Genomic DNA, 25,334 nt, shown 5'->3' on the forward strand with positions numbered 1-25,334 from the left:
GCTCTTCAGTTTGCACCTACTAGCATCAGCTAGCACTCCTAAACCATCACAGATATCTGTTTTTACTTTATTTTATATCAAATGCTTCTTTATCTCGTATGACTCTTGTATGAATCTGTTTCCTTTAAATGTTCTGTCACTGGTCCTCACTAAGCTGCCACCTTTTGATCTCAATCTTCAGTTTTGTGATCATCAGATTTAATAGCAAACATGAAACAGTCCAATAGCTGACAATTTCTAACTAGTTCTAAGGACTCCACTATTTTCATTTAATATTATTCAAGTCTGAGATGCTTGTGATTTTTGTGGAATCTACTCAGATTATTTTCTTACTGCTGTTTCAGTTTCGTCATTGTTTCCATATTTTCTATATAACTTATGTGCACTGCTTGTGATCACAAAAGTGTAACACAGAGTCAGACAGACCAACTTCAGGGAAAACAGTCTTTCTAGTTAGGAAGCATAAAACACTGCAGCACAAAGCAAAGTGGAGAAAAATGAGTCAGGAGGGATTAAACATTTCCTTCTTTTTGAGGGCTGTCTTGTTGCCTGCTGCCAGTTTCATTTGCACCAAAGCAGGGGACTGAATTTGTAACTGGACAGATTCATGTGTCTAATCTTTACTGACATTTATTTTTGGAGGTGAGGTATTTATTTAAATCTTTTATCATTTTATCCCAGGGATCCATACATTTCCTTTTTCATTGAGACAATTTTTGTATTTTTACTGTCATTTTTATGTTTGGCCTTTCATTTTTTTGGGAACCCGTTGAGGAAAATGTTAATATATTTTCTTAATGGAAACTAAAAGTGACTCCACATGCTGAATATTACATAAAATTCAAATGCAAAAACAAGACAGACCACTAATGGCATTGTTGTTGTTGTTTTTTCAAACTTTTTAATAATCATTTTTTAATAGAAGAATATAACCCATCTAGGTTATTTTCATTGAGTCTCTGAGTCAAGAGGACAGGGGAAGCTTGCTTAAAGAGATCAAGGATGTGCAGGTGTGTAGAAGTGCTTTTACATTCAAGGGATAACAGAGGTGTGCCACAGCTGGACTAAAGAAACCAAAATTACCTTTTCAGTTTTGACTCATGTTACAGCTATTTAGAATAATCAACCTTTCTGTTTTTCATTGTTTGCACTAACTCTTGTCACAGTTGTTGCACCTTAATTAGTAAGTTTTATTAAAAGTAGTGGTTTTAATAGTTTAGGATCAGTTGTGTCAAATGTCATATTAACTGACATCGGTTTAAAATGAGCCTGAAAGGTGCTCATTTTAAACGAATCAGTGATTTGACAAAAATTACTGAAGCATCCATTAGGAGAGGAGCTGAGGAGTAGAATCGAGGACGTACAATGAGGGAAATAAAAAAGGTCAGTAAACTAGATCTAAGGCTCTTAACTTAAAAACGATGACAAATAATTTACTCAATAACTTTCCAAAAATCTTTTGGATACACATAGAAAATGCAGACAAATCAGGGAAAACTTGAAATAAAGATCAGTAAAGTAGTAATATATTCTAGCTGCTAAAGAAACCCCCCCCCCCCCCATTTGAATGTGCCTATAGCACTGTGGAAAAGTAATGAGCTGTCCCTCATTTCTTTTTATATTATTAGGAAAATGCAAAATAGGTGCAGTTATTAGGTGCACTTGTTACCAGCTGGCAAGTCTGTAGTTCATATGACCACCTTTATTCTGGAACTCTACTTTTCAATGTTTAAATTTCATCAGCTCATCAAGATTCCTCACACCACTGGCTGAACCACGACAGCGCCTCCACCCTGTTTTATAGATGGCTGTAGACACTCACTGTCGTACCGCTCTCCTGAGCTCTACTCACTAGAAACAAAAATCTCAAATTTGGAAGAATTACTCCATAAGACCTGTAGCAACTGATTTTCAGTCCAGGTCTTGTGTAATTTGCCATACATAAGCCTTTTCTTCAGATTTCTGTAAGAATGGCATCCTGACAGCCACCCTTTGTTTGAGATCATTTCTGATGAGGTTTTGGTAGTGCTAGCAGTAGATGATCAACTACAATTAAGGAAAAAACAAAACAAATACAAACAACTCCCTGGTTTGGTCACATGATATATTAAAAGGGAGGCATAATAATAAAAACTCAATTTGCTACTGCAGCAACAGGTGAAGTCTTTGACATGACCAGAGGAAGAAAAAAACGACGGGATTGGTCCATTAAAATGCGGTGGTTTGGTTAATGTGTTGAGATTTTCAGGCTTGTGATGGTTCTACATTTCTGAAAGTGAAAACACATATTTAATTTTTTAATGTTTATTGAGTTGGACATGTATTCATAAAACAGAAACTAAAATGTAATTTTTAATGTCCATGTGTTGAAGTCCATTTGTCAAGTGTTCTGACTTGTTTCAGCTGATTTCAGATACGCCACAGTCTCATTACAGGAAGTCTACAGCAGTGCTCATTTGTCCTTAGTGAATGCATCCATCACCATCTGTTATTTCTTCTGGAAAAATCCCATTATGGAAGCTTGTTTAGTTCCTTTATTTGAGTTTGCTGATGCTTTCTTTTGAGTTTTCTTCTCATCCTCTTTGCTACTTGATGGTTTTGCTTTAATGGGATCTCTTGAAGCTTGTTTGGAGGGTTTAAAATCATCTTCGGATTCAGAGTAAGATTCACTCACGTAGCCTTTTTCTGTCACTGTGGATGAGAAACAACCCGGAGTTACAAATTCATACAAAACAACCAAACTAATCAATCTACTGTGGACAAAAGGACACTGCCAGATTCAGCCTAGATTGCTGCGTTTCTCTTGGTAAGACTGATGGAACAGCAGCAGCGAACATGATGCTGTCAAAGAGCAAAGACACGTTGCCGTTAAAAAGAGTTCAGGTGGAGTGAAGGACAAAAAGTGATCCTTGCACTTGCTCTGATCTACCACCTTCAACAAAATAAAACACAGCTCTCTGTATGCAGAAATGATACTAAACTATGATCTTAGTTATCTATGATTTTAAATTGCACAGCTTGCTGCAGGTTGACAACCGTCATCTCACTCAGTGTTGAACTGAAGCCTGCTGCATGCATTGATGAGTTAATGTAATGGATGGGGTGCACTCAAATAGATTTACCTAAAAGATTTAGTAACTTAGCTTGTAGATTTAGATTAATATTAAATAGAATTAAATCATATTAAATATAATAGTTAGATTAGATTTTATTATAATAATAAAAGTCAGACCTATAAAAATATAAAAGCAGCTATTAAAACTCTCAGAGAAAAAACATTAAGTTGAGCACTGGCTAATGCATTTTTAGAAAGTACACATTTCTCACAGAATATTACTGCTCTTCCCTGGATGCATAGATTCCTCATAAACAAGTATAAACAAGTGAAGCGACTGTGCGCCTGAGTATAAGCATATAAGGAATATCCTTTATATGCAGACAGGACTAACAACAGCAGCGGAAATCTCCCAGCCCTGAGCTTTTGTCTCATATCGATTACTTGTACAGACCCTGACCTCTTTATTTAAAAACAGTCACATATACTGTAGCACTATATATAAATACATTAAAAGTGTTTGATTATGATCTGCACTGGTTGGGTTTTCACTGTTGTATGTTTTTCATACCCATGCATCCATCACCGTCCACAAAGGTATGAGACTTCATGACTCGTCTTCTCTTCCTTATTTTCATTTCAGAACTGCTCGGCTGTAGAATAACAAGACGCATGCTCCGAGTTAAATACATAAAAAAAAATACATTAAAAAAATGAATAAAAGACTACCAAAGTTTCCAGTTATATCAAAACTAGAGTATCAAACGCTTACATGAGAATGTCTGTCGGGTTCAACCTCCTTTTTAGGACTTGGTGATGATGGTTCTCTTGTCACGACTGGCTGTGGAGAGTCTGGAATAACTGGAAGGGGGGAAACAGATTATCTTATCAATTTTGAAATGTCTTCTTTTATAAGTCCTTCTTTTCCCAAAGACTGAAATGAACTGAAATAAAAGTTTTGTCCTCACAAGCCGTTTGCCAATCCAATTAATTACAATGTTTGGAATTGCTTTTAGTGTGCCTACAGCAGCAAAACTAATACAAAATATACATCCATCCATCCATTCGCTTCCGCTTATCCTTTTCAGGGTCGCGGGGGGCGCTGGAGCCTATCCCAGCTGTCATAGGGCGAGAGGCGGGGTACACCCTGGACAGGTCGCCAGTCTGTCGCAGGGCCAACACACAACGACAGACAACCATTCGCGCTCACATTCACACCTAGTGGCAATTTGGATTATCCAATTAACCTATCCCCACAAGCTGCATGTCTTTGGACGGTGGGAGGAAGCCGGAGTACCCGGAGGGAACCCACGCAGACACGGGGAGAACATGCAAACTCCACACAGAAAGACCCCGGCCTGATGTTGGAATTGAACTCAGGACCTTCTTGCTGTGCGGCAACAGTGCTAACCACCGTGCTGCCTACAAAATATACATTTATACCTTTAATCCAATTATATCACTGTTTGTTCACTTTTAAAATTAATAGGTTTTCAAAATAGAAAACATCAGAATAAGAGAATAATATAAAATAAAAGTATAACCGTCTTCATCACTGCTGTCTGGCTCCGGTTTCTTAATCCTCCTCCTCTTTTTCTTCTCCATCTTCTCCTCTTCACCGTCAGAATCTTCTAGCCGCTTAGTTTTGCTATTTAAAAAAAAAAAAAGGAATTAAAGAACTTAAATTAGATTAAAGCCAGAAATAAACACCCTTTATAACTTTTGAAATTACATTTCTAAGTAACAATTAGGGACAGGGAAGTGGGACTTGATTGAGGAAAGCGGATTCTTTTCATGATTAGAAAACTATTTCCTCATGTACTGAAAGGAATATTTAATTCAATTTGTCACATTTCCCACATGAATACCAGCACACACCTTCTGGAGTCTTTCTTTGTGTCTTTTTGTGGCTCCACTGGAGCAACGGTTTCTTGCTTTTCCTCTGGTTTTGCCCTTTCATGCTGCTGCGCTGCTCTGGAAGATGACTGAGGTGCTTCCTCCTCCTTCACAGGTTTCTCTGGCTTCTCTGAAGTAGTGAAAAAGAACAATTATTCAGTAAACATATTCAAATCAAATAATTACCGCTCATCTTTCTGGGTTACTTTTGTATGTCGCAAAACAGCATGCACATCGATAAATGTGGAAACTTGATTTAAAATACAAACTCAATTACTCACAACAAAACACTGAAAACATCAGATCACGGCAGCAAAAAAAGTTGGGACGTGGCATCCATGTTTTCCAAGTAAAACTTAACATTTTGATTTATAACCAGAAAGGTTTCCACTTTGCCTCGGACCATTTTAAATGAGCTTTGGCGGAGAAGATGGCAGGGTTTCTGGATCGTGTTCACAAGTGGCTTCTGCTTTACAGCCTCTACATTCAAAACCTTACATTCTATGCAAGACAAAACCGTTTTTGCTGATTACAACCTGCAGCACTTTGGTACTTTTTTAAAAACTTGTTGGCTCACTCGCTGATTATTTTTCACCATGGTGAGGAACACATTCAATTACGATGCTTTTACTAGGTTTATGTGAAATAAGAACATGACAAAGACAACATTCATTTATATAATGATGTGATTTGTACAACTGCTCTGAAAGGCAGATCGTGTGTCAAATAAAGAGCAAAATAGTACTACTACTACTACTACTAATAATACTAATAATAATAAAAACAAACTATGAGCACAACAGTTTCAAGGTTAAAATAGAAACCTAAAACAAAATAACAGCAGTCTAAACGGAACATATGAATTTTAATCCCCCTTTTAATAAAGTACACCAGACACACAATACTTTACTTATTACTCACTTAATGTTTGAGTCCCAAAGAAGTTTGCCACTGGATTCGCTTTTGCGACTGGTTTGCTTTTGGGTGCTTCGATCTAAAATACAAAAAACACAATTATAAACAAACAGAGCAAAAACTCGAGTACCCTGAAGAGCAACTGACTGCAGCACAAGGACAAAGTCGTACATCCTCTTTCTTTTCAGGCTTCATCTCTTTGGTGTTATCCTGACTCTTAGGAGCAGATTTGTTAGCAAACATTCCCATGATGCCTTTTGGAGCCTTGGCGGATGATTTTAAAACTGGGCTGGTGTCTCCATTCATGCCAGCCTTTTTGTTTTCAGGCTCAGGTGTAGGAGCTTGCTGGACTTCCCTCGCCTGCTGCAGCTCCACAGAAGACATGGGCACTGCGCTGGCACAGTGGATCGCGCTGTATCTGAAAAGCAAAAGAAAAATAACTATTAAATAATATAAATAACATTATGCATTAATTATGTTTTCATTCTAATAGTGGCTAAACTAATCTTTACACAGATGGTGTAAAAAATGCTGATGACTGGTCACTGCAAATCAAAAAACACCATGATTAGCATACCTGCTGCAGTTTTTAAGATTGTCTTTCACAGCGTCGTAGTCCACAGCGTAAAGTGGGCCGCTGTCTCTAAGCAACGCTCTCTGGACGCTGTAGACGTGCACGCTGACTACCAAGCTCATCTTGGCTTTGAAATCTGCAGAAGAAAACGGCAAACGTGACACACTGCTGCTTCATTTACAACAAATATGTCATTAAATAAAACAAAATACAAAGAAAATCAAGACTCACTGACATAAAAGCATACTATTTATTGATGGTGATGATTATGAACTGAGGATATTACTTTCGAAATTAGAATCAAACAACGAGCCAACCTTGCTGTTACAGAGCAACACAACCGAATGATGTCATGTGAATTAATATTTACACACCTTCCAGCTGGTCCTCTCTCACAACAGACACCTTGTGACTCTGAAAAGCAAACACAGTGTAAAAAAAAAATCATTAAAGCTGCAGCTTTGGGCATGTAGAAAAAAAGAAAAGAAAAGAAAAGAAATCACAAAAAATGCTACAACAGGTCTCACCGTTTGACCGTTGTCCACAAATTTCCCTGACACAAGGTAGGTGGCATGCAGCTGAGCTGAACTCTCCTTCCTCTTGTGATCCAGGTAATGGTAGAGCATTCTGAACACAAGACACAACTTAAATGTATTTCCTAGGTAAATCTGTGTTTATGGCATTTATGTATTTATCAGCCAATGACACAAAGTGTTAATGATCTTTTTTTTTTAAAAGAAAACACACAGCACCTTTTTTTTTTGCATGCACACACATGCCAAAACATGCAAACGTGCGCATGTCTTCATCTCACTACCACAAAAACGGTGCAATTCAAGTGCAGAAAAACTCAAGCGACATTCCATTGGACTGTTACTGTCAAATGTAGTGCTTCCTTGGCGCTAAATACAGTAAAACCTAATTAATTTAAATTTGCGATTGTTGCTTGGACAAACAAGACATTTTGAAGATGGAAAAAAAATGTATCATATATTATTTTATTAGTTCCTGGCATGTCAAAGTAACCACTTACTGTTTTGCTGTGTTGACATGAACTCCAAGAGTGAGACTCAGCCATTTATAGGTTACCTGGTGTAGAGAAAGCACACAGGACACTTGTATTTACACAGAGACTATATGACGGATAATAAATATTATCCAAATATTGTCTTTGTTCTTTAAGGTACCGGTTATTGTTGCTTTCCATTAAGCTACATGAGCTGGGAAATATCTAATACTTATCAGATATAAATAAATATCGACTTCATGTCAGTGTTTGAAATATCTTTACTACAGCAGTGTTTGTCACGCACTTGGCGGTTTCCAGCAGTAACTGAAATTGGTCAACTAAAAATAAGCTTTTCTTCAATTCAACTGCCATTTACTACATCATAGCAGAGCCGAATTAACACGAAGACCCCTGAACATCTCCAAAATTGATAAAAATGCCCCTGGATACACATAAATTGTCGTGAAAACCAGACAAAGTTAAAACGGCAGTTTTTTTGAGCGGAGTTCAGCAGCCAATCATGTCGAAGCCAGAGCTAATTCACGCTCTAGTTCAGCCAGAAAACCTCATCGCACAAAATGAAATACCGCGAATTAAGAAGGCACTTACTATTTTATTATGGTCATTGACGTATTCGTCAATATTATCCAAATAAAGCTCATCCATTTTGTTTTATTCTCCTTGAAAGCAGACGACTTGCTGTTACAATTTAACTGCGCGGGAAAGCAGTTTATTTACTTCCTGTTGCATGTCACGTGTCCGCCCGTCCTTCCTGTGAGGTGAAAGGCTTTAGGCTGCCCTCTGCAGGCCAGACGGGGCTGTGAGTCACTCCCTGGATCAAATGAATGATAGAAATAAAAAACAAACAAAAAACAAACAAACAAAAAACAAACAAAACAGGAGCTTCATTCATTTATTTTTTTACTATATTCCACATACATTATCACTATTAATACGGTTTTTTGTACCCCAAAACCAACACGGGACAGTTAAAAATTAGTGCAAACTCTCTGAAACAGCAAAATCCACAATGTGAATGCAGTGGAGCTGAGAGAGCATCAGTTCATTATGGGCACTATAATGCACCTATGTATGTGGAAAACAATAATGATGATGGGTCTCCAGGGGCCACTTTAATGCTATCTCTTATTATAGTAGCCCAACAATGTGCTTCAGTTTTACCTCACCGTCTATGTGGGAGGCAAAGGAACAGTTTGTAGAAAATAAAGCAACCTTCTTGCACCTCCATCATATCAAAGAGCAATAACTACAACAGCAGCAGCCTCAGACTGTTCAGTAGAGAAGTCCATTCTTTCCTCATGGGGAGTCCGCTTGATATTTCTAACTCAGGCAATAATAAACTCTTTTGAAAATGACAGAACAAAAATGGTTTGCCCAGTGTGTCTTCAGCTTTCAGGCAAGTTTCTCAGGTCACAAGAAAAAAGGTATGGTGCTCAAAACATAGGATTATATGATGTGATAACATCATATGTTAAATGACCTTAGGCTTGTTAGGAAATAAAGTAATCTTTCTTCCTTACTGTACATCGCCTGTATATGGGTATTCCAGTCCAACTTACTGTTGGGCTGCACACCAGGGTATCTGTGGTTGAAGACCACTTCCATCTCAGTGCTCCTTATAGTTATTGGTGTTGATTGGCTCCCTCTCCCACCCCTAGTGCACTCTACAATGGTTTTTGTGACATTATGATGAAGAGGTCCGAAACTGTTCCTCTATTCTCTTCGTGCCCAACTGCTGTGTCGTCAAAAAGTTTCAGGAACAAAGCCTGCCGTAGACGTGGTACATTGTACACTCAGGACTGTGCTAGAGACACTTTTCTGCAGATGCACATATTGTGGTCGGCAGGAGAGATACTCCAAAAACACAAGACCATTGAAGGATTGTAGTAAAGGCACTGGAGAAATCAAAAAATATGAATCTCACAAATGCATCGACCAGATATATATGTGGCCTCTGGATCGACACAGCATTGGTGTGCTTCATTTCTGTTGTATCAAATCTGAAAGAGTAGGTTCAAAAAGTTCAAAGTTATTTATTTCCTTTAATCAGAATGAAGTTTACTGACTCTCCCATGTTGATGGGGAAAAAAACGAGACTTTTTGTCTCTTATGGATCAATCAAGAAAATTAAGAAGCTGAATAAATAAATAAATAATGCACCAGAGGAACATTTCTAACCCTGAACAAATGTGCTAAACAAGTAGAAAAATAAGAATGGTTTTAAACAAGCGAATCCATATTATTATCTGACCATTTCGATTTCAACTCTAGCACATGCAAACCTATTGGTCCAAAAAGCCTTGTTAATGAGATGTAGCTGTCAAATCTGAGTGACACACTGTATATATGATTATCTGAGGTGTGTTCTCAGAGTCTATCTGATGTAATATTTAGATTGAAGTAGCTCTGAGTCAGCCTGCACGGTAACTTCTAATAGAAATGTCAAACAGAAGGGCAGCGACGTGCAGCAGAGGAGGGAAAAATATTCCCATAATGATGACAAAGTACAAGAATAATTGTCTCACCTTGAAGACAGAGAGCAACACTGAAATCCTCAGGTGGATCAGATTTGGTTTAAATGAAGAAACATTGTGATCCTCTTTGTCTTTCTTCTCATTGTGCTGCACACAAGCACGTTTACCTTTTTGGCTTTTTTTGTGGACTTCTTTGCAATACGAGTGCAAAAACATAAACAATATATGAAAAACTGAAATTAAAATCCCCTTAAAGATGATGGAATCTACACTTACATTTGGACAAAGACCTTTTTCTGCAGTTTTGCCCATGTGCAGCACCACAGATTTTAAATCAAAGAATCAATAAGCAGTTGAAGTCCAGATTTTTAGCTTTAATTTAAGTTGAACAAAAGTATTGCAGTAGCTATTTAGGATTTTTAGCCAGTTTTATACATAGTCCTCCAGTTTCAGAGATTAATAATAGTAATTTGAAAATTGAGTCATAAAAAGTTTTATGTGAGGTCCGTTCCCTTGTTAGTCCATGATAATATTAAACAGATAAGAGACCTTCTGTTTATTCCAGGTTGACATTTTCACTGGAATTCTCAGAATTCCAAAGGCAGAAGTTCAAAGGCAACTGATGTTAATGCAACAGACCAGGCTTTTTAGTTAGTGAAGACAAAACTTAAGGCACAAACATGCAGCAGCTGAAAATGGCTTGAGTAAAGGCCTGAGGATACAATACAGCATTCGTTAATTTCCACGAGCTTCTAGATTTCAGTCAGTTATTACCGTATTTTCATTCTAGTATTATATTTTTGTCCAAACAAATTTCATCGTCTGAAGATTTTAAATAAAAATCATAGCTGGAATTATGTAGTTCCACTGCAGTGGTGTATAGAGGCAAAATTGTGTCCACAAGCATGTGGAACATGACTAGTCTATATATAATGTGCTTTTACATAAAAATCCTAATCCATGAAGGTATACACACTTGGATGTCAAATCATAAATCAATCGACTGTATTTCAAAGAAAGATGTATTTATTTTTTTTAAATAGATGTTTCCATAACACCAGTCAATTTTACAAAATCAGGTCACTAAACCAGGTCGGGTTAAACAAGGTTTGTTGTTTTAATGAAAGGATTCAGATTCAGTCAGCAGATCTGATTCACTGTAAGCAAAATCAGTGAATTGATATCAAACCGCAGCCCTCCTCTTGTCACACCAGAATGTCACTTGAGTGTCCCAGTGCCCCCCTCTGGTTGGCTCAACTGCCTCTCTGCTATGAACTAATGGGTCAAAAGTAAACCTCTGTAATCCAGCCCTGCACGTGAAAGAAAATCTGGATCTCATTTGGTTGCACCTCTAAAAGCCAATGCTCATCACAGCTGCTTTCAGAATCGGGGTAATGTTTGATACAGTGTTATTGCTCCTTTTGCTGAAGTGTTTATGATACTTTTTATATTGCATTTGTTACTGTTCACTCCCCGATTACATCAACACCGTGACTGGCTGTATTTGCGTGGATCAAGGGGTTTATTATTGGTTTTATTTTACACTTTGTTTGCAAAATAAACAAACAATATTGGACGTGTCACTCTAGATAAGAAATTCAGTCCAAAGTTTTACATTACAGATGCAATCTCTTTGGGATGCAGTGGCTGTGCCATATTTAACATACTGGTTCACGTGGACAGAAAAATACATTTATGCTTGTAACATCTGGAATGTAGATAAGTGTCGGTGGTACCTTCAGGTGTCTGACACTCTGTGGCTGCCTCCTGTGCTGCCAAAACATCTCTGATCCATCAGGGCGTGCACGAGGTACCGCTGAGGGTGGTCTGTGATGTCTGGCACCAGGAAGTGGATGTTGGCTATGGGTCCTGTGGGGGCGCTTCCTTAACTGAGGTTGTTCAGGCGCGTCCTGAATGCTCAGCAGGATTCACATGTGGTAGGTTTAAAATCTGGATCAGGGCCTTTGGCCATTTTGTTAAGTTCTTTGAATGATTGCTATCAGGGATGACTTTGACGTTAGATACACTTGACCTGCAGCAGTGGCATCAATGTAGATGCTACCCTGACATGTAGTGCTCCACATCATTGCAGAAACTCATGCAGAACATTAGATGGTATCAAATCTTTCTTGTTTCTTACACCTTTCAGTGGTTTTAATGTTGTGGCTGAACAGTTTATTTGGGCGGTGTTGTACAATCACACAAGTTTTGTTTTGTCACTGATGTGACTGTGATCTTCATAATATTCCTCTATGACATACTACAAGCTTCTATGATTTTAACTTTTTAATGATCCTCAGAACTTTTAAATATTGAAAGAAAACAGAGAAGAACTTTTGATTGCAGCAAGAAAGAAGGATGGTAAACCAGGATGATTTCCCAGACACCGGAGGAGAAAGGATAAAATGTCAAACTAGCCTCACCATTACTGGGATGCTCTTTTTGGCCGTCTCCTCCCACCACTCTCACAGCATTTAAGTGTATGAAAAACCAAGCCCATCCTGACCTCCCTGCCATGGCCCCCAAAATGTAATTAAATTCATTTGTTTCTAGTTCGTGTGATATAATTTGATTTGCTGGTCCGCTTTTGTCACGAATCCAACTCCTGTTGGGTCCTAACAGGTGACTGAACAGCTTTCAAAATAAAAGAATGCAAATAAAAAAATAAAAAATGAGCAAATACAAAACAATAAAATGTACATCTACCAATCTACAAAGAACGACCACACCGAATAAAAGAAAGTGGAAAAACTAAAATTGCTTTCACATCATCACAGTCGTATCAGTTTATGTTTATCTTAACTTTGACTGGCCTAGAGTTTATTTTGGAAAACTAAAAGTATACAGTATCTACACGATGCGTTAACACACAGAGGTCACAGTTTCTTTTTTATGTATATATATATTTACATTTATGGAACACCTGAACAAGAACCTTGACCAGGATCACACCACACATACCAGATTACACATCCACAAAATCTGAACCCAAATCTGAACCACCAATGCAGTTCAGTGTATTTGCAGATCTGCACAAAATCAACAGAAAAGTTACTCTAAGATGAGTAATTTATTCATCCATTAATCAAACTGTGGGGTGGACTGTATGCGGATTGGGGAAAAGAGATTAAAACATAATTTACTGTTAATTTACTAAAGTTTGACTTGAATCCTTTTTCAGTGTTAATCATGGGAAAATTTTGGTGTGCAAGGAGTGAAGTTTTTTTTGGCTTCTGAAACGGGGCGTGCCAGAAAACGTTTGAGAACTGGATTAATTATTCAAATGTGACCTGAGAACCCCGCAGTCGTGCCTCAACATTGTATTTTTTATTTTAATGTTTCTGGGTCTAGTGCTACTTGAAAACCCCCCCCCCATAATTAAACAAATTTTGGTCTTCCCATTATCACTGTTTTTTCTTCTTTGAGTCTCTGTGAAGAAGAGAGGGAATGATCTCTCTAATAGTTTGCAGACAGATCTCTGCAGTGCTCTGCAGCGGCAACACGATCCATTAGTCTCAGCACACTCAGATACTCAAAGGGACGTGTAAAATATTTGACTTGCGTGTGTGTGCTTAAAGAGCCCATGCTTTGGTATGGTTTTTGGATCTGATCAAATCTAAAATCTAAAGACCCAGTTCAGACAAACATCAAAAGGCAGAAAACAAACACAATTTTCAAAAGGAGAATTACAACAAAAAAACCAAAATCAAAACACATCGTATCAAAGCACAAAGTCCTTTTTTCATGTGTGGACAGTAAAATGGCAGCTTTAGAAATCAATCTGATGAGATCTTCTCTGTCTGGCCAAGGTTAAACCTTGATAATGGATTCTTTTATTAGCAATATCCTGGTATAAGAAGGAATCTTTTATTCAGCTCTAAGAAATATCTTATATACGTTTCAAAGGATGGTAACATTTTTGATTTTTTTTCTGCTGCTGTTTTCATGCCCTCAGATAACCCATTCTGACTCCTCTGTTCCTTCAGATCAACAGGGAAGATATCTGTTCTCAGAAATGCATAATGAATGTATTAGATATCTATCATGCTGCCTGCAGGCTCATTTTTGAGGCCTTTCCTCTACACGAGGTTTTAGGTTTCACTCAACACAAATCCCCTGATTGGTTTTAGGATCTAAAATCGATTACTGATTGCTCAGAGGAGAAGATATCTCTGCGGATGCATAGACGCCGACACCTCCTCGGAGTGTTTGACAGCGGTCACACACCCCATTGCAACTGTCAGGGAAGAAGATGTGTGTGAAACAACATGTAGATTTCAGGCAGATTTCCACACATCAACAGCAAACAAGTGACACACTGTGCAGCCTCCTACGGGTGCCTGGTTCAAAAGCTTCGACTGCTTGTCATGTCAGGAACCCCACGCTTATGTGTTATGTTATGTTTTCCTCACAGCCACCTACAGAGAGGATTGTAGTCATTAGATAAGATGTTAAGTCTGAATTCTAATTGTCTTCGCTGCAGATGGGGAGGTACTGTAACAGTGGGAGTGATGACATTTATCAACAAAACATGCTTTATACATTCACCCAGCATGCTGCTCAGAAACATCACAATAATAATAGTGGACTGTAGCTTGAGAAGAAACCTCTTAAGCACATGCCACTTTAGTCATACAGTAAATGGTCCATAACAAAGGGTGGCTGCTGAAATGTAAAACACATTTTTGTTTTTGTTTAAGGCATAGCCACTTTCTTCATTACCAGTTTACAAAACTGTAAGCTGACTTAACCAAAAGCAGGTTTAGTGAGTTTTTAGCTGCTTTTTAAAAGACACCACTGAGTCCACAGTTCTCAATCTCAGTAGGGGAGAGTCTGGGAGCCACTGCTGCAAAAGCTCTGTCGCCTTTCATTTTCAGCCTTGTATCATGCACAGCCAGTAGCCCTTGATCACATGACCTCAGGGAACCCACTGGCGATGCTTGGATGTAAAAGTTCTGTGATATATGTTGGTGCTTGTCCATACAAAGCTGTACAAGTCAAAACCACAATCTTCTGAAAGTGGAGTCTGAAGTTAATGGGGTGGCACTGCAACAGAATCAGCAACGGTGTGACGTGTGAGAAGCATCGCAGCAGATCAAACTGCAGATGATCCGAGGAGGTTTTGTTTAGACAAGTGAATAATGGAGGAATGAAGGCATGACAAATAATCTTGGAACAATGTATCAGAGATTTCACATGAGCATCCAAAGTCAAAGCCAAATCACCTTAAGGCCCCAGATAAATAATTTAGCAAGATTTCAATTATATTAGGGACATATCTCATCAGAGGGCACAAGAGGGACCTGTTTATCGCACTGTTGAAAAAAGCTGACAGATATCTACCTTTTAATGGTCAAAACATCTCCGCAAGATCCTTAACTTAGAAGGATCTGAGAGCTTTAAAGTGTAAATTTTTCTTTTACAAATGTGCTGTAAAGAGAGCAGGTATAACAGAAAAAATAAAGATGCCAAAACAGAAAATTGTTGCACACTGTAGGCAAGAGAAGTGCAAGAAGACCTGACCTTTTTCAAGCAGACACAAAAAAGGAACATTCTTTATGTGGTTTGTCTACAGTCTTTTTGAAAAGCTTAGCAATAAACAGCAATAAAGGCCAAATTATCACAAATTGACTGTGAGGCAGGCAGATTGCAAAAAGTAAACTAAAAACCAGTCACAAGAATGTGAAAAGATCAAAATATTTGCAGAGCAGGAACTTAAAATATAGTCTTTTGGGGAACCCCACCCCACCACCATCACCACCACCACCACCACACACACACACACACACACACACACACACACACACACACTACTGTGATGGATAACATGACAAAGGACAAGGGACAACTCAGACAAAGTATACAGGCACACACCAGATGATGAGGGCAGAGGTGACAAGTGAAAACATAGCTGAACTAGAATTGAATTGAACACAAAATTGAACAAACTAAATACTGACTAAACAAGATATACAGAGACCTCTGAAAGAAATGTTACAAAGGAAATAACCAACAAAAGAAGAAACAGCTCCATCTTCAACCTTTGGTCAGTATGTCCACAATCCCTTCTCTGCACATGTCCAAACTATCTCAGCCTTGCCTCTCTAACTTTGTCTCCAAAATGCTTAACCTGAGCTTCCCTCTCATGTATTCAATTCTAATCTTGTCTTCTGTGAAGGCTTTAACATCTCCAACTCTGCCACCTCCAGCTCACCCTCCTGTCTTTTAATTAGTGCCAGTCTTCATAGCAGGTCTCACTACCATCTTGTAAACCATTCCTCTCACTCACGCTGCTATCCTTCTGTCAGAAATCAATAAGTAATTATTATTAATAATTTTTTCTCAGTATGAAAATATAATCCTTCCAGCCAGCGTGGGTTTTCTCCTCTGGTTTCGTCACACAGCCCAAAAATATGCGAGACGTAGGTGTGGATTTGAGCGAGAGCAGTTGCCTCCCTGTATTAGTCCTGTGGCGGACTGGCATCTAGAGTGTACCGTACCTCTTTCCCAGCGTCAGTTTGCTCTGAGGCTGATGTAGACTTCAGCCTCAGAGCAAACTGAGTTAGACAAACATTTTATAAAACCAGAAACTGGTATTTATGAGATTTTATTTAAATAAAATTAGAACTGTTTAAATGCTTCAGAATTTCTATGTGTAATACACATTAAATATATTGCACATTATCTGTGCACTACTGTGTGTGAAGAAGATAACAAGAAGATGACATTATGATGATATTATTAAAACAGCAGTCCTTTGCAAAAAAAGATATATGGCACTTACAGTGTCCTCATTACTGTACACAGTTCTGATGAAGGTAACTGATAATTTTGTTTTCCCCAATTTTGTCTGTTTAAGTCACACGCCTTTACTTGACACAAAGTCCATGTCATTTTATCTGTATCTGTATCCAGGATAAAAACCTGTATCGAGGTTTTGTTTCCCAGCGTTGCAAAGTCTAAAAAACTTCTTTGCAATGTTTTCTGCTTTCTGATTTATGTGGACAATGAAAAAAAGTAGATGAAAATGTGCTTGAAGTTCTTACAGCTGTCACTGCAGGTGCAGAAGAAAAAGAAAAACATAGCACTTTAAATCCGGCAACAAACCGTGTAGGTTAATCCAGCCTTCAACAAAGTGCCTCTTACTTAGGAGCTAAAGTCTCCTGAATTCAGCCAAATTTACACTTTTTGTACATTTTTGTGGTAAAAAACAAAAAAGCTGCTGTGACATGCGGGGACGGAAAAACATGGAAGAGAAATACAAAATAATGAGAGGGTTTTAAAGGTTATAGACTCTAATGGTCTCCGTTGAAGACAAAGATCAAAAGGTCAGGACCGACAAGACAGAAACGAGGAGCTGCATTTGTGGAGGTTTAGGCCAAAAATATCATATCATACAGAGTTCAGCTGGAGAAACAGACTGGTGCATATAAAGACCTGCCAGACACCAAAACAATTGATGACACTTGGTGACAGGAAGTTTATCACTTTTAAAAGTTAGCAGAACAACAGTCAGTTTATCTATAAGACCAACAACATTCATATGAGAAGAACCACTATGAATGTCTTTAAGCATATATTTGGTAAGGTTGGTACATATTGTATAAAAATCAACAGGCACCATTTGTATAATGTAAAATTATGAAGTTTGAGCTATTTATAAGTACATTTGAAAACAGCAAGCACCAAAACAGTAAAAGGAATACAACAACAACATCGCCATTAAAGGAGGAGTGAGCCTCGGCTTTGATTATTTTCTTTATCATTCAATATAGTCATAAATGAATATAATTACTGTGTCATTGTTACCTGCTGTCTGATTTTAATCCCTTTCTGATTCATCTCCAGACCTCTATAGAAGGCCGACCCTGTGGGTTTAATCCCCTTTAAAACAGCTTCTTGAGGAAGGAGACGGTTTATTAGGGACTGAGCAGCTTTCTTTGCTTTGATGACTGACCCAGCTTTCTTGGATCAGTCGATCTTGCAAACAGTCAAACCAAGCTAATCATATAACCTCCACGGCAGGGAAAAATACGAGAAGCAACCAAAAAATGAGTTCATATATTCAAAACATGCCCAAAACTTGGATATAGACATAAACACGGTGGAACATAATGGCACAACACTTACAGAAAACCCAGCCAGTTGGGAAGGATGTATTTGCAGAATATGCACAGAGGAAGCCAAGTGGGGAGGGGGGGCCTGCAGATAAGCTGACTGGGAGGACTGGCAACCTATCAGGTGGTTGTGTGCAAACAGGTGATTGGGAAGACTGGAGATATCTGGTGTTGATGGGGTGAAACGCAGGAAACAAAAGCAGGACTGGATGGTGGTGACAGGATAGTTAATTTAGCTTTGGAAGGTTCCTAACACAGTGACAGGACACAGGAAAGGAAGGAAAATAAAAGCTGGTCAAATTCTCCAAATGTTAAAGAAATGCACTTTAAGAAATGATGTATCATCCTTTAAATAAGGAAAGGAAATAGTGATCACACAATTCACTGTGCTGTCCACAAAAGGGTGACTGGATAGTGTAAATTATTGCTTGCATGACCATACCAAACAATAACCTGCTGATATGTTTTAAACAGTTTGCTAAACCCACAGTTGAACTCTGAATGCACCTCTATTTTATTTAGTAATTTATTTATTCTACCTATTTAATCCTGTTATAATGTTGTTTTCTAGTTTGAGGGATTAGATGTGTGGGTTGGTCAGTCAGTCAGTTTGCATTGCTTATGCCCTTATTTGGTACATTAGGTGTTATTAGTGTTTGGTCACCAGTTCCATCCTTTGGTAATAAAGGGATATTTTTCAACAGGTTGTGCATGTTGGTTCAGCCAGCATAAAACATCACAGTAATAACAGACGGTGGAAATAATCTAGGATGAACTTTTGGTTGGTCATTTTCAAGCCAGTGTAGTTTCACTATAGTAGACCCATAGCAGCAACGTCTGATACTGTATTATTAAGGAGCCTTCTGAAAGTGATGTTTGGTTCTGTTTTCCAAAGTCCTTATGAATTCTCCTGCTCATATTTCCTTGACTTCATTGAGTTCAAGGAAAATGGATAAAACCCCCAAACAAATAGGAAGGATGTTTTCAGGTATTTGATTGCAACCTCAGAGAAAAACTGCACATATTCAAACTCACTTCAGTCCATTCAATATGAAGCAGTAGAAATAATTCATGTCTGCATCTCATAGCTTCCCCATTCAATCTGATCCAGTGACCTTGTAGTTATTAGTCTTGTTTTCCAAACAACCAGCTGCTTCAACTCTGAATTATAATTAACCATTCTGATGTCACAGATTTTATGTACCCGGGATTTTCTTGATGAGATTTTGCTGCTAACATTGAAATTACACAGTAACTGTTCCTGGCGGTTCCTCCGCAGAGAGGCTGTTGTGGCTGCGCCCCAGGCCCAGTGTCAGGCTCTGTCAACGGGGACAATCATTAGCCGCCTCCCCGAGGAGCTTTGTTTCCCCTCTCAGCATCCGCTCCACTTCACCCTCAGCCCTTTGTGGTGCCTGCTGATAAGGCCAAGCTAATATCTGCTCGGCCGCTCGCTGCATAGAAAATGATAAACGCCGGCTGAGCTGCCGTCCACAACACCAGGACAATAGACACCGGATTCTAGCCCCTAGGCTATTGTTATTCTCGCAGAGGATGGCGTATGCACAGCCAAAACCCAGGCCAGGTGGTTTACACAAAACATGAGATGGTGAAAGGGTGACAGATAGACTCAGCACTTACAATGGCTGTGTCAAAAACAAAATGTCACGATTTCAGCCCGGTGTCCACAATCTCAACAGGGCCCTGAGAATCATAGTATAGCCACATCATAACAGCATATTAAATTCTAAAGTGTGTTTTGGCTTGCCCATCAAAAAACTAAAACAAACAAACAAACAAAAAAAATCAGTATCAGAAATACAAACAATTTAATAAGCTCTAGGATCTGACTCCAGTACATAGGTGTATTTGATGGGCTAAGCCAAGCTATTGTTCAGATAAGTGTATTAAAAAATTGTACAGCCTTAACAAAATGAAAACAGGAGGTTTCAAAAATCAATTGATAAAATAAACCTGCATACATAAACAGGCGAACTTAGCTATAGAGAATAAAACCTTCTGTAGCAGCAAGGCACTGGAGAGTCCGTGTCAAGTGGCCATTAGAGAAAATGCAATCTGTGACTCTTCTAAGCTACTTTTGGCTGCTTGCTCATTCACAAAGGGTCACCACAGAGGGGTAGTGCTAACATGGGGTGCTTTTGCTTGTAAGGAGAATGTGTTAATTCCTTTAGTATGAATCCCCAATTTGTGGCACTTCCACACTGATCTAATTTTTATTTAAGCCAAACATTGTATTTTCGTTAGTCAATATATGTCTATGTGTCTGTAGTAGCAAGCTGGATAATGGTCCAGCTTGGGTTTGAGTCCAGGTCATTCTGTGTGGATTTTGAATGTTTTCTCATTGGTTTTGTGGGTTATTTCTTGGCTAGGTTAAGCTGTGATTCTAAAGAGTGACTGGGTGTCTGTCTATCTTAGCCCTGTAACATACTGGCAGTTTTTACTTTGCCCTGAGACAGCTGGGATAAGCTCTAAGTCCCAGTGATACTGAACTGGGTAAGTGGAAGAAAATGGATGTATGTAAATGTATGTACACTTGTTGTCACGGTCTGGCTGGCAGACCGTGGGGAGATGGGGAAATAGGACCCAAACGCCGGACTCTTCAGTGCAACAGTGTTTATTTACAAGGTGGTGAAGTAAACAACAATAAATCCCCCGTTTCCCAGACTCCCATGTAGTGTCTTCTTCCAAAAGTCCCCGTGTAGTGCTCTCTGCCCCAGTGTCCCTGCACTCCCCGTGCTCACTGCTCCTTCTCGTCCCACACTCCTCCTGAGGGGAAAACAATAGAGGCAGCCGTTACACACTTGTCCCAGCAGGCATACACTCACACTTGACTGTGCTAGAAGACTGACGTGTAGTCAAACGCAATAATCCAGCGTCGGTGGAAGCTCCATCGCTCATCTAAATAGCTCCCCCGACGAGCCCAGATGAGGAGCAGGTGTGCGGCCAGGACTTCGGGTGTGGCCAGCCCTCAAGTTAGGCCACGCCCCCAGGGCTGAAGGTGCCTGTAACTTGGCCACAGCAGAAAGGCAATACACACACATACCTGCCTACATACAGATGTGCACAGGGGCAGTGCAGACAACACACCAAATAATAATAATAATAATAATAATAATAATAATAATAATAATAATAATAATAATAATAATAATAACAACAACAACAACAACAACAACAACAACAACAAACAACAACAACAACAACAACCATAGTCCCCACTGCCCACGGACCCCGAGTCCCCAGAGCCGGGTCCGTGACACTTGTATAGCTTCCTATTTTGTGGTAAATTTAACAAAGGGTAACTATGGACAATATCAAGATCAGAGTGTGTTCTGGCGTTCTTGTGTTAATTATTTTCCTTGTACCCCTTAAGCATTCGAAGATCCACTTATCCATCCATCAGTTTTCTTACAGTCATGTAGTTCAGGGTCACTGGAACCTATCCCAACTTCCATTGGGCAATAGGCTGGGTATATCCTGGATGGGTTGCCAGTTTGTTAAGGCTAACACAGAGACATAGACAACCATTCACACTCATATTCACACCTACATGACACATGAGCAATTTAGAACCACCAGTTAACTTAGCCCACTAACTGTATGTTTTTAGACTGAGAGAGGAAGCTGGAGTATCTTTAGAGAACCCGCGTAGAAAGGCTCCGGCCAGATGGTGAATTCAAGCACAGGGACACAGTGCTAACCACCTCACCACTGTACTTCCTGATCAGCTTGAAAACAAACTTAAAAAATATCCCCAAAATATGAGTAACTCTTTAGTCTCCTGGCATGTGTTTTAACCTCCCAACATATCTCTAAATGATGACTTCATTGCTCTTTTGAAGTGGAACACTTATATTGGTGGTTTCAGACTGTAGGAAGTAAAAAACTGATATGATCATGTGATTAGAAGACTTGCTACCGTTAAATCTCCCACATAAAGACGGCTTTATGATTTGGGGGATTTTTACAACCTTGCCCTGCCTGTGATGTCCTTTTGCTATTATCGATGCAAAAATTGCAACAAAAGGAACAATAACCATAACTCGACACAGATGACCTCAGTTTTATCTCGATAAAATCAGAGGAAAAAAATCACTTGGAAAATAATCCTGATCAAATATTCCTGGCTAAGAAAGGGATTTAGGGTGAGGGGGTGCTGAGGAAGGAAGAGGCAGAATAGGACACAAGGATTTGTTGTTGTTGTTGTTGCATTGTTGCATTCATCAGTGCAGGAGTTCTGAAATTGCTTTTCATATTTGTACAAACAACTCATTACCATTTTAGCAAGAATGGTGCAATTTCCAAACAAGATGGTGCATATCATTCAGAAAAATCATTTGTGTGAGCTCTGATAAGACAGTTTTGCCTCTTTGCAAAGAATTTAAAAACCTTGTGCATTATTTCCTCACTCTCATTTAGCAAACACCAAAAACAAAGTCTTGTTTTGTCATTTTAATTATTTGGATGTGAATGTAAGTGATTCCTTGTCTCTCCAAATTCTTGGAACAGTGGTGGCCTACAGACATGCCTCCAACGCAATGCCTCGTCTATTATTACATATACAGCTTGATGAAGTCCTTTTACATCTAGCATAAATCTTACACCGCATTTAATTAAAAGGATATCTTACCAACAGTCAAACATGGTGGTGGTAATGTGATGGTCTGGGACTCCTTTGCTGCTTCAGGACCTGGACGACTTGCCATAATTGATGGAACTCTGAAGTCTGCTTCTGGCAATCAGTTCACACCCTGAAACTTAGTGTTTCTAAGTGTTTCCTGTAACCGAAGTCTGGATTAAAATCCATCTGAGATGCTGTGGCATGAACTTATACAGGCTGTTCATGCTTGAATGCCATCCAGTGTGACTGAAGTAAAACAACACTACAAAGAAGATTGACAAGAGTGTCACGGTTTGCCGGGGCAAGCCGTGTGGAGTTGGAGAAAGGACCCAAAAGGCGGCAGCTCTGGTGCAGGTGAGTATTTATTTACAGGAGTGGGTACAAACAGCAATGGTGGGTGAACATGAAACCGGAACCCTAAACTGGGGAAACTAACAACACAAACCAGAAACGAAGATGCAGGGAGGTCCGAGGAAATACATACGGGGAGACGAGGGGAAACAACACAGACGAACCAGCAACTACCATGACAGAAGACACAACTTAAATACACTCAGAGAACACAGGGAGATTACACATAGGTAGGGAACACAGCTGGGAGTGATTAACGTGACGAGACTAGGGAGGCAAACTGAAAACACTCACATAAGACGCAGACCTTCACAATAAAACAGGAAACACATACACGCAATGATATAACACACCAACTTAACACAGACTGGGGGACACAGAACATAGGAACATGAACCATGAAACAGAAGGGTACAAACAGAGGTGGGACCAAGTCATTGTTTTGCAAGTCTCAAGTAAGTCTCAAGTCTTTATTCCTTCAAGTCTCAAGTCAAGTCTCAGTAATGTTCAGGCAAGTCAGAGTCGAGTCTCAGTCCACTGTTTAAAAGTCCAAGTAAAGTCACCAAGTCTGAAATTTTGACTTCAAGTCCTTTCGAGTCTTTAAAAAAAAAAAAAACGAAAAAAGCATGTTGCAGTTTATATGCTAATGTAAATATTAGAACCATGTAATTTTTTTAAATCTGTGTTTTTCTTCAACACAGACAAAATAGTTGAACTTAGAGAAATATACACAAATTGTGGAAATTGCACCTCTTTAAAATGCAGCTCAATTAAACCTAGCATCCAAGAATAATTTTCACCGACAGTTCTGAGAATAAGCTGCATGTTATTCTGGATGCGCTTGTAGGACTGGCTTTAAAATCGCATGACAAAAATATCATACATAAATAAATGATATTTTTTTTAAAATATCATTAAAAAAAAACAAACTGCATCACCAACGTAGCCTGGAAAACATTTGCTAGTTAGATGAAGTCAGCTATCTCATCGTAGCATATTTATATGCATATTTATAATTATACGGTTCTTGGAGTGAGTGCATACACTCATGAAGTTTAGTAACTTCCGGTCACTGCAACAAGCCCAGGTACAGTTTACCGACGGATGGGTACAGGACCTTGAAATGCACCGTGTAGAAAGTAAAGACCATCGTACGTATCATAAGTTTACCAGTCTCACAAATCGTCGTCATAAATACACATTCGTTAACCGTTTATTAATAGGACCTTTGAGCTCAACGGTAATTAATTAGCAGTGGAAATAATTTCTGGTTCGCGTTACAGAAATGTAGCAGTGACAATAATACTGTATGCTGTAATCGTACTGGACAATTAGTGATACAAAACAACTGTTTTATCCTGTGAATAAAAGTATATGTTTTTGTCAATGTACCATAATAACAGAAGCGAAACGCAATATTGTGTCAGGACAATTCACTATTTATGCACAATAAACACAATAAATAAAGGAGCATAGCGCGACAATTTCTGTTCAGCGCCAGACTTGCTTGTAACCTATATCACCAATTATGTTATGAAAATGACGTATTAACTACAACAGCAGACTGACCTTTGTGGAAATGCTTGGAGCAGACTAACCTGTGAGCTGGAGTGTTCTGGGACGTTATATTTGATCTTTGAATGGCTGCAATCCAGTCGCCTCTTTGTTACTTCGGAAACATGGCTCGAACAATTTCTCTTCAACGACGTAATCCGATAACAACCGATCTCTTTACTCGTCGGCTTCCCGTGGCTGTCATGCGACCGGCTATTGCAGTTAATAATACAACAGCTTCTTGACATTTTTGTGTTTCTTTTTATCGCTGTGTGACTGATTTCAATTGAAAGCCTGCGTGCGCTAGTACCGCTTGCCACGAGTTCCCAGAATCCTTTGCGGTTCTACCCGTGAATGACGTCACATTTTCAATCTCTATATAATATGCATGTTAAATTTTATATTTGGGGTAAAATATCAAGTCTTTTCAAGTAAACCGGTTCAAGTCCAATTCAAGTCCCAAGTCATTGGTGTAAAAGTCCGAGTCAAGTCACAAGTCTTAGAACATTTTTTCAAGTCAAGTCTAAAGTCATAAAATTAATGACTCGAGTCTGACTCGAGTCCAAGTCATGTGACTCGAGTCCACACCTCTGGGTACAAACACCCAAGGTAACCAAAACCACAGAATACTAATAAACTAAACATAAACACGGAGTTGCAGACTCCGGACCATGACAAAGAGTAAGCGAAAGAGAAGTAAGAGAAGAATAACACAACCAATTATAAGGT

At 38.9% G+C, this 25,334-nt stretch overlaps 1 protein-coding gene across 1 annotated transcript; it reads right to left on the reverse strand.

Moving 5' to 3' along the window:
- Positions 1-2,288: 2,288 nt before the first annotated feature.
- On the reverse strand, positions 2,289-8,211 carry pold3 (polymerase (DNA-directed), delta 3, accessory subunit). The gene is made up of 12 exons (XM_040038522.1): positions 8,059-8,211; positions 7,474-7,529; positions 6,968-7,067; positions 6,815-6,854; positions 6,444-6,576; positions 6,038-6,284; positions 5,873-5,945; positions 4,934-5,081; positions 4,600-4,703; positions 3,828-3,916; positions 3,627-3,708; positions 2,289-2,691 (listed from the first exon to the last, which is right to left on the reverse strand). The coding sequence occupies exons 1-12, from the start codon at positions 8,113-8,115 to the stop codon at positions 2,489-2,491; spliced, it is 1,332 nt and encodes a 443-aa protein (XP_039894456.1). The 5' UTR covers positions 8,116-8,211; the 3' UTR covers positions 2,289-2,488.
- Between the last annotated feature and the right edge of the window lie 17,123 nt (positions 8,212-25,334).

The sequence above is a fragment of the Simochromis diagramma genome, unplaced genomic scaffold (assembly GCF_900408965.1).
Source record: "Simochromis diagramma unplaced genomic scaffold, fSimDia1.1 OVJJ01000247.1, whole genome shotgun sequence".
Classification (NCBI taxonomy): domain Eukaryota; kingdom Metazoa; phylum Chordata; class Actinopteri; order Cichliformes; family Cichlidae; genus Simochromis; species Simochromis diagramma.

Excerpts from the sequence above, each read along its gene's own strand:
- pold3 (XM_040038522.1), bottom strand. The coding sequence starts at position 8,115 with ATGGATGAGCTTTATTTGGATAATATTGACGAATACGTCAATGACCAT. Across the intron at positions 7,530-8,058 it reads TCAATGACCATAATAAAATA|GTAACCTATAAATGGCTGAG; the intron begins GTAAGTGCCTTC and ends TCTCTACACCAG. Across the intron at positions 5,082-5,872 it reads CTTTGGGACTCAAACATTAA|AGAAGCCAGAGAAACCTGTG; the intron begins GTGAGTAATAAG and ends TCACTACTTCAG.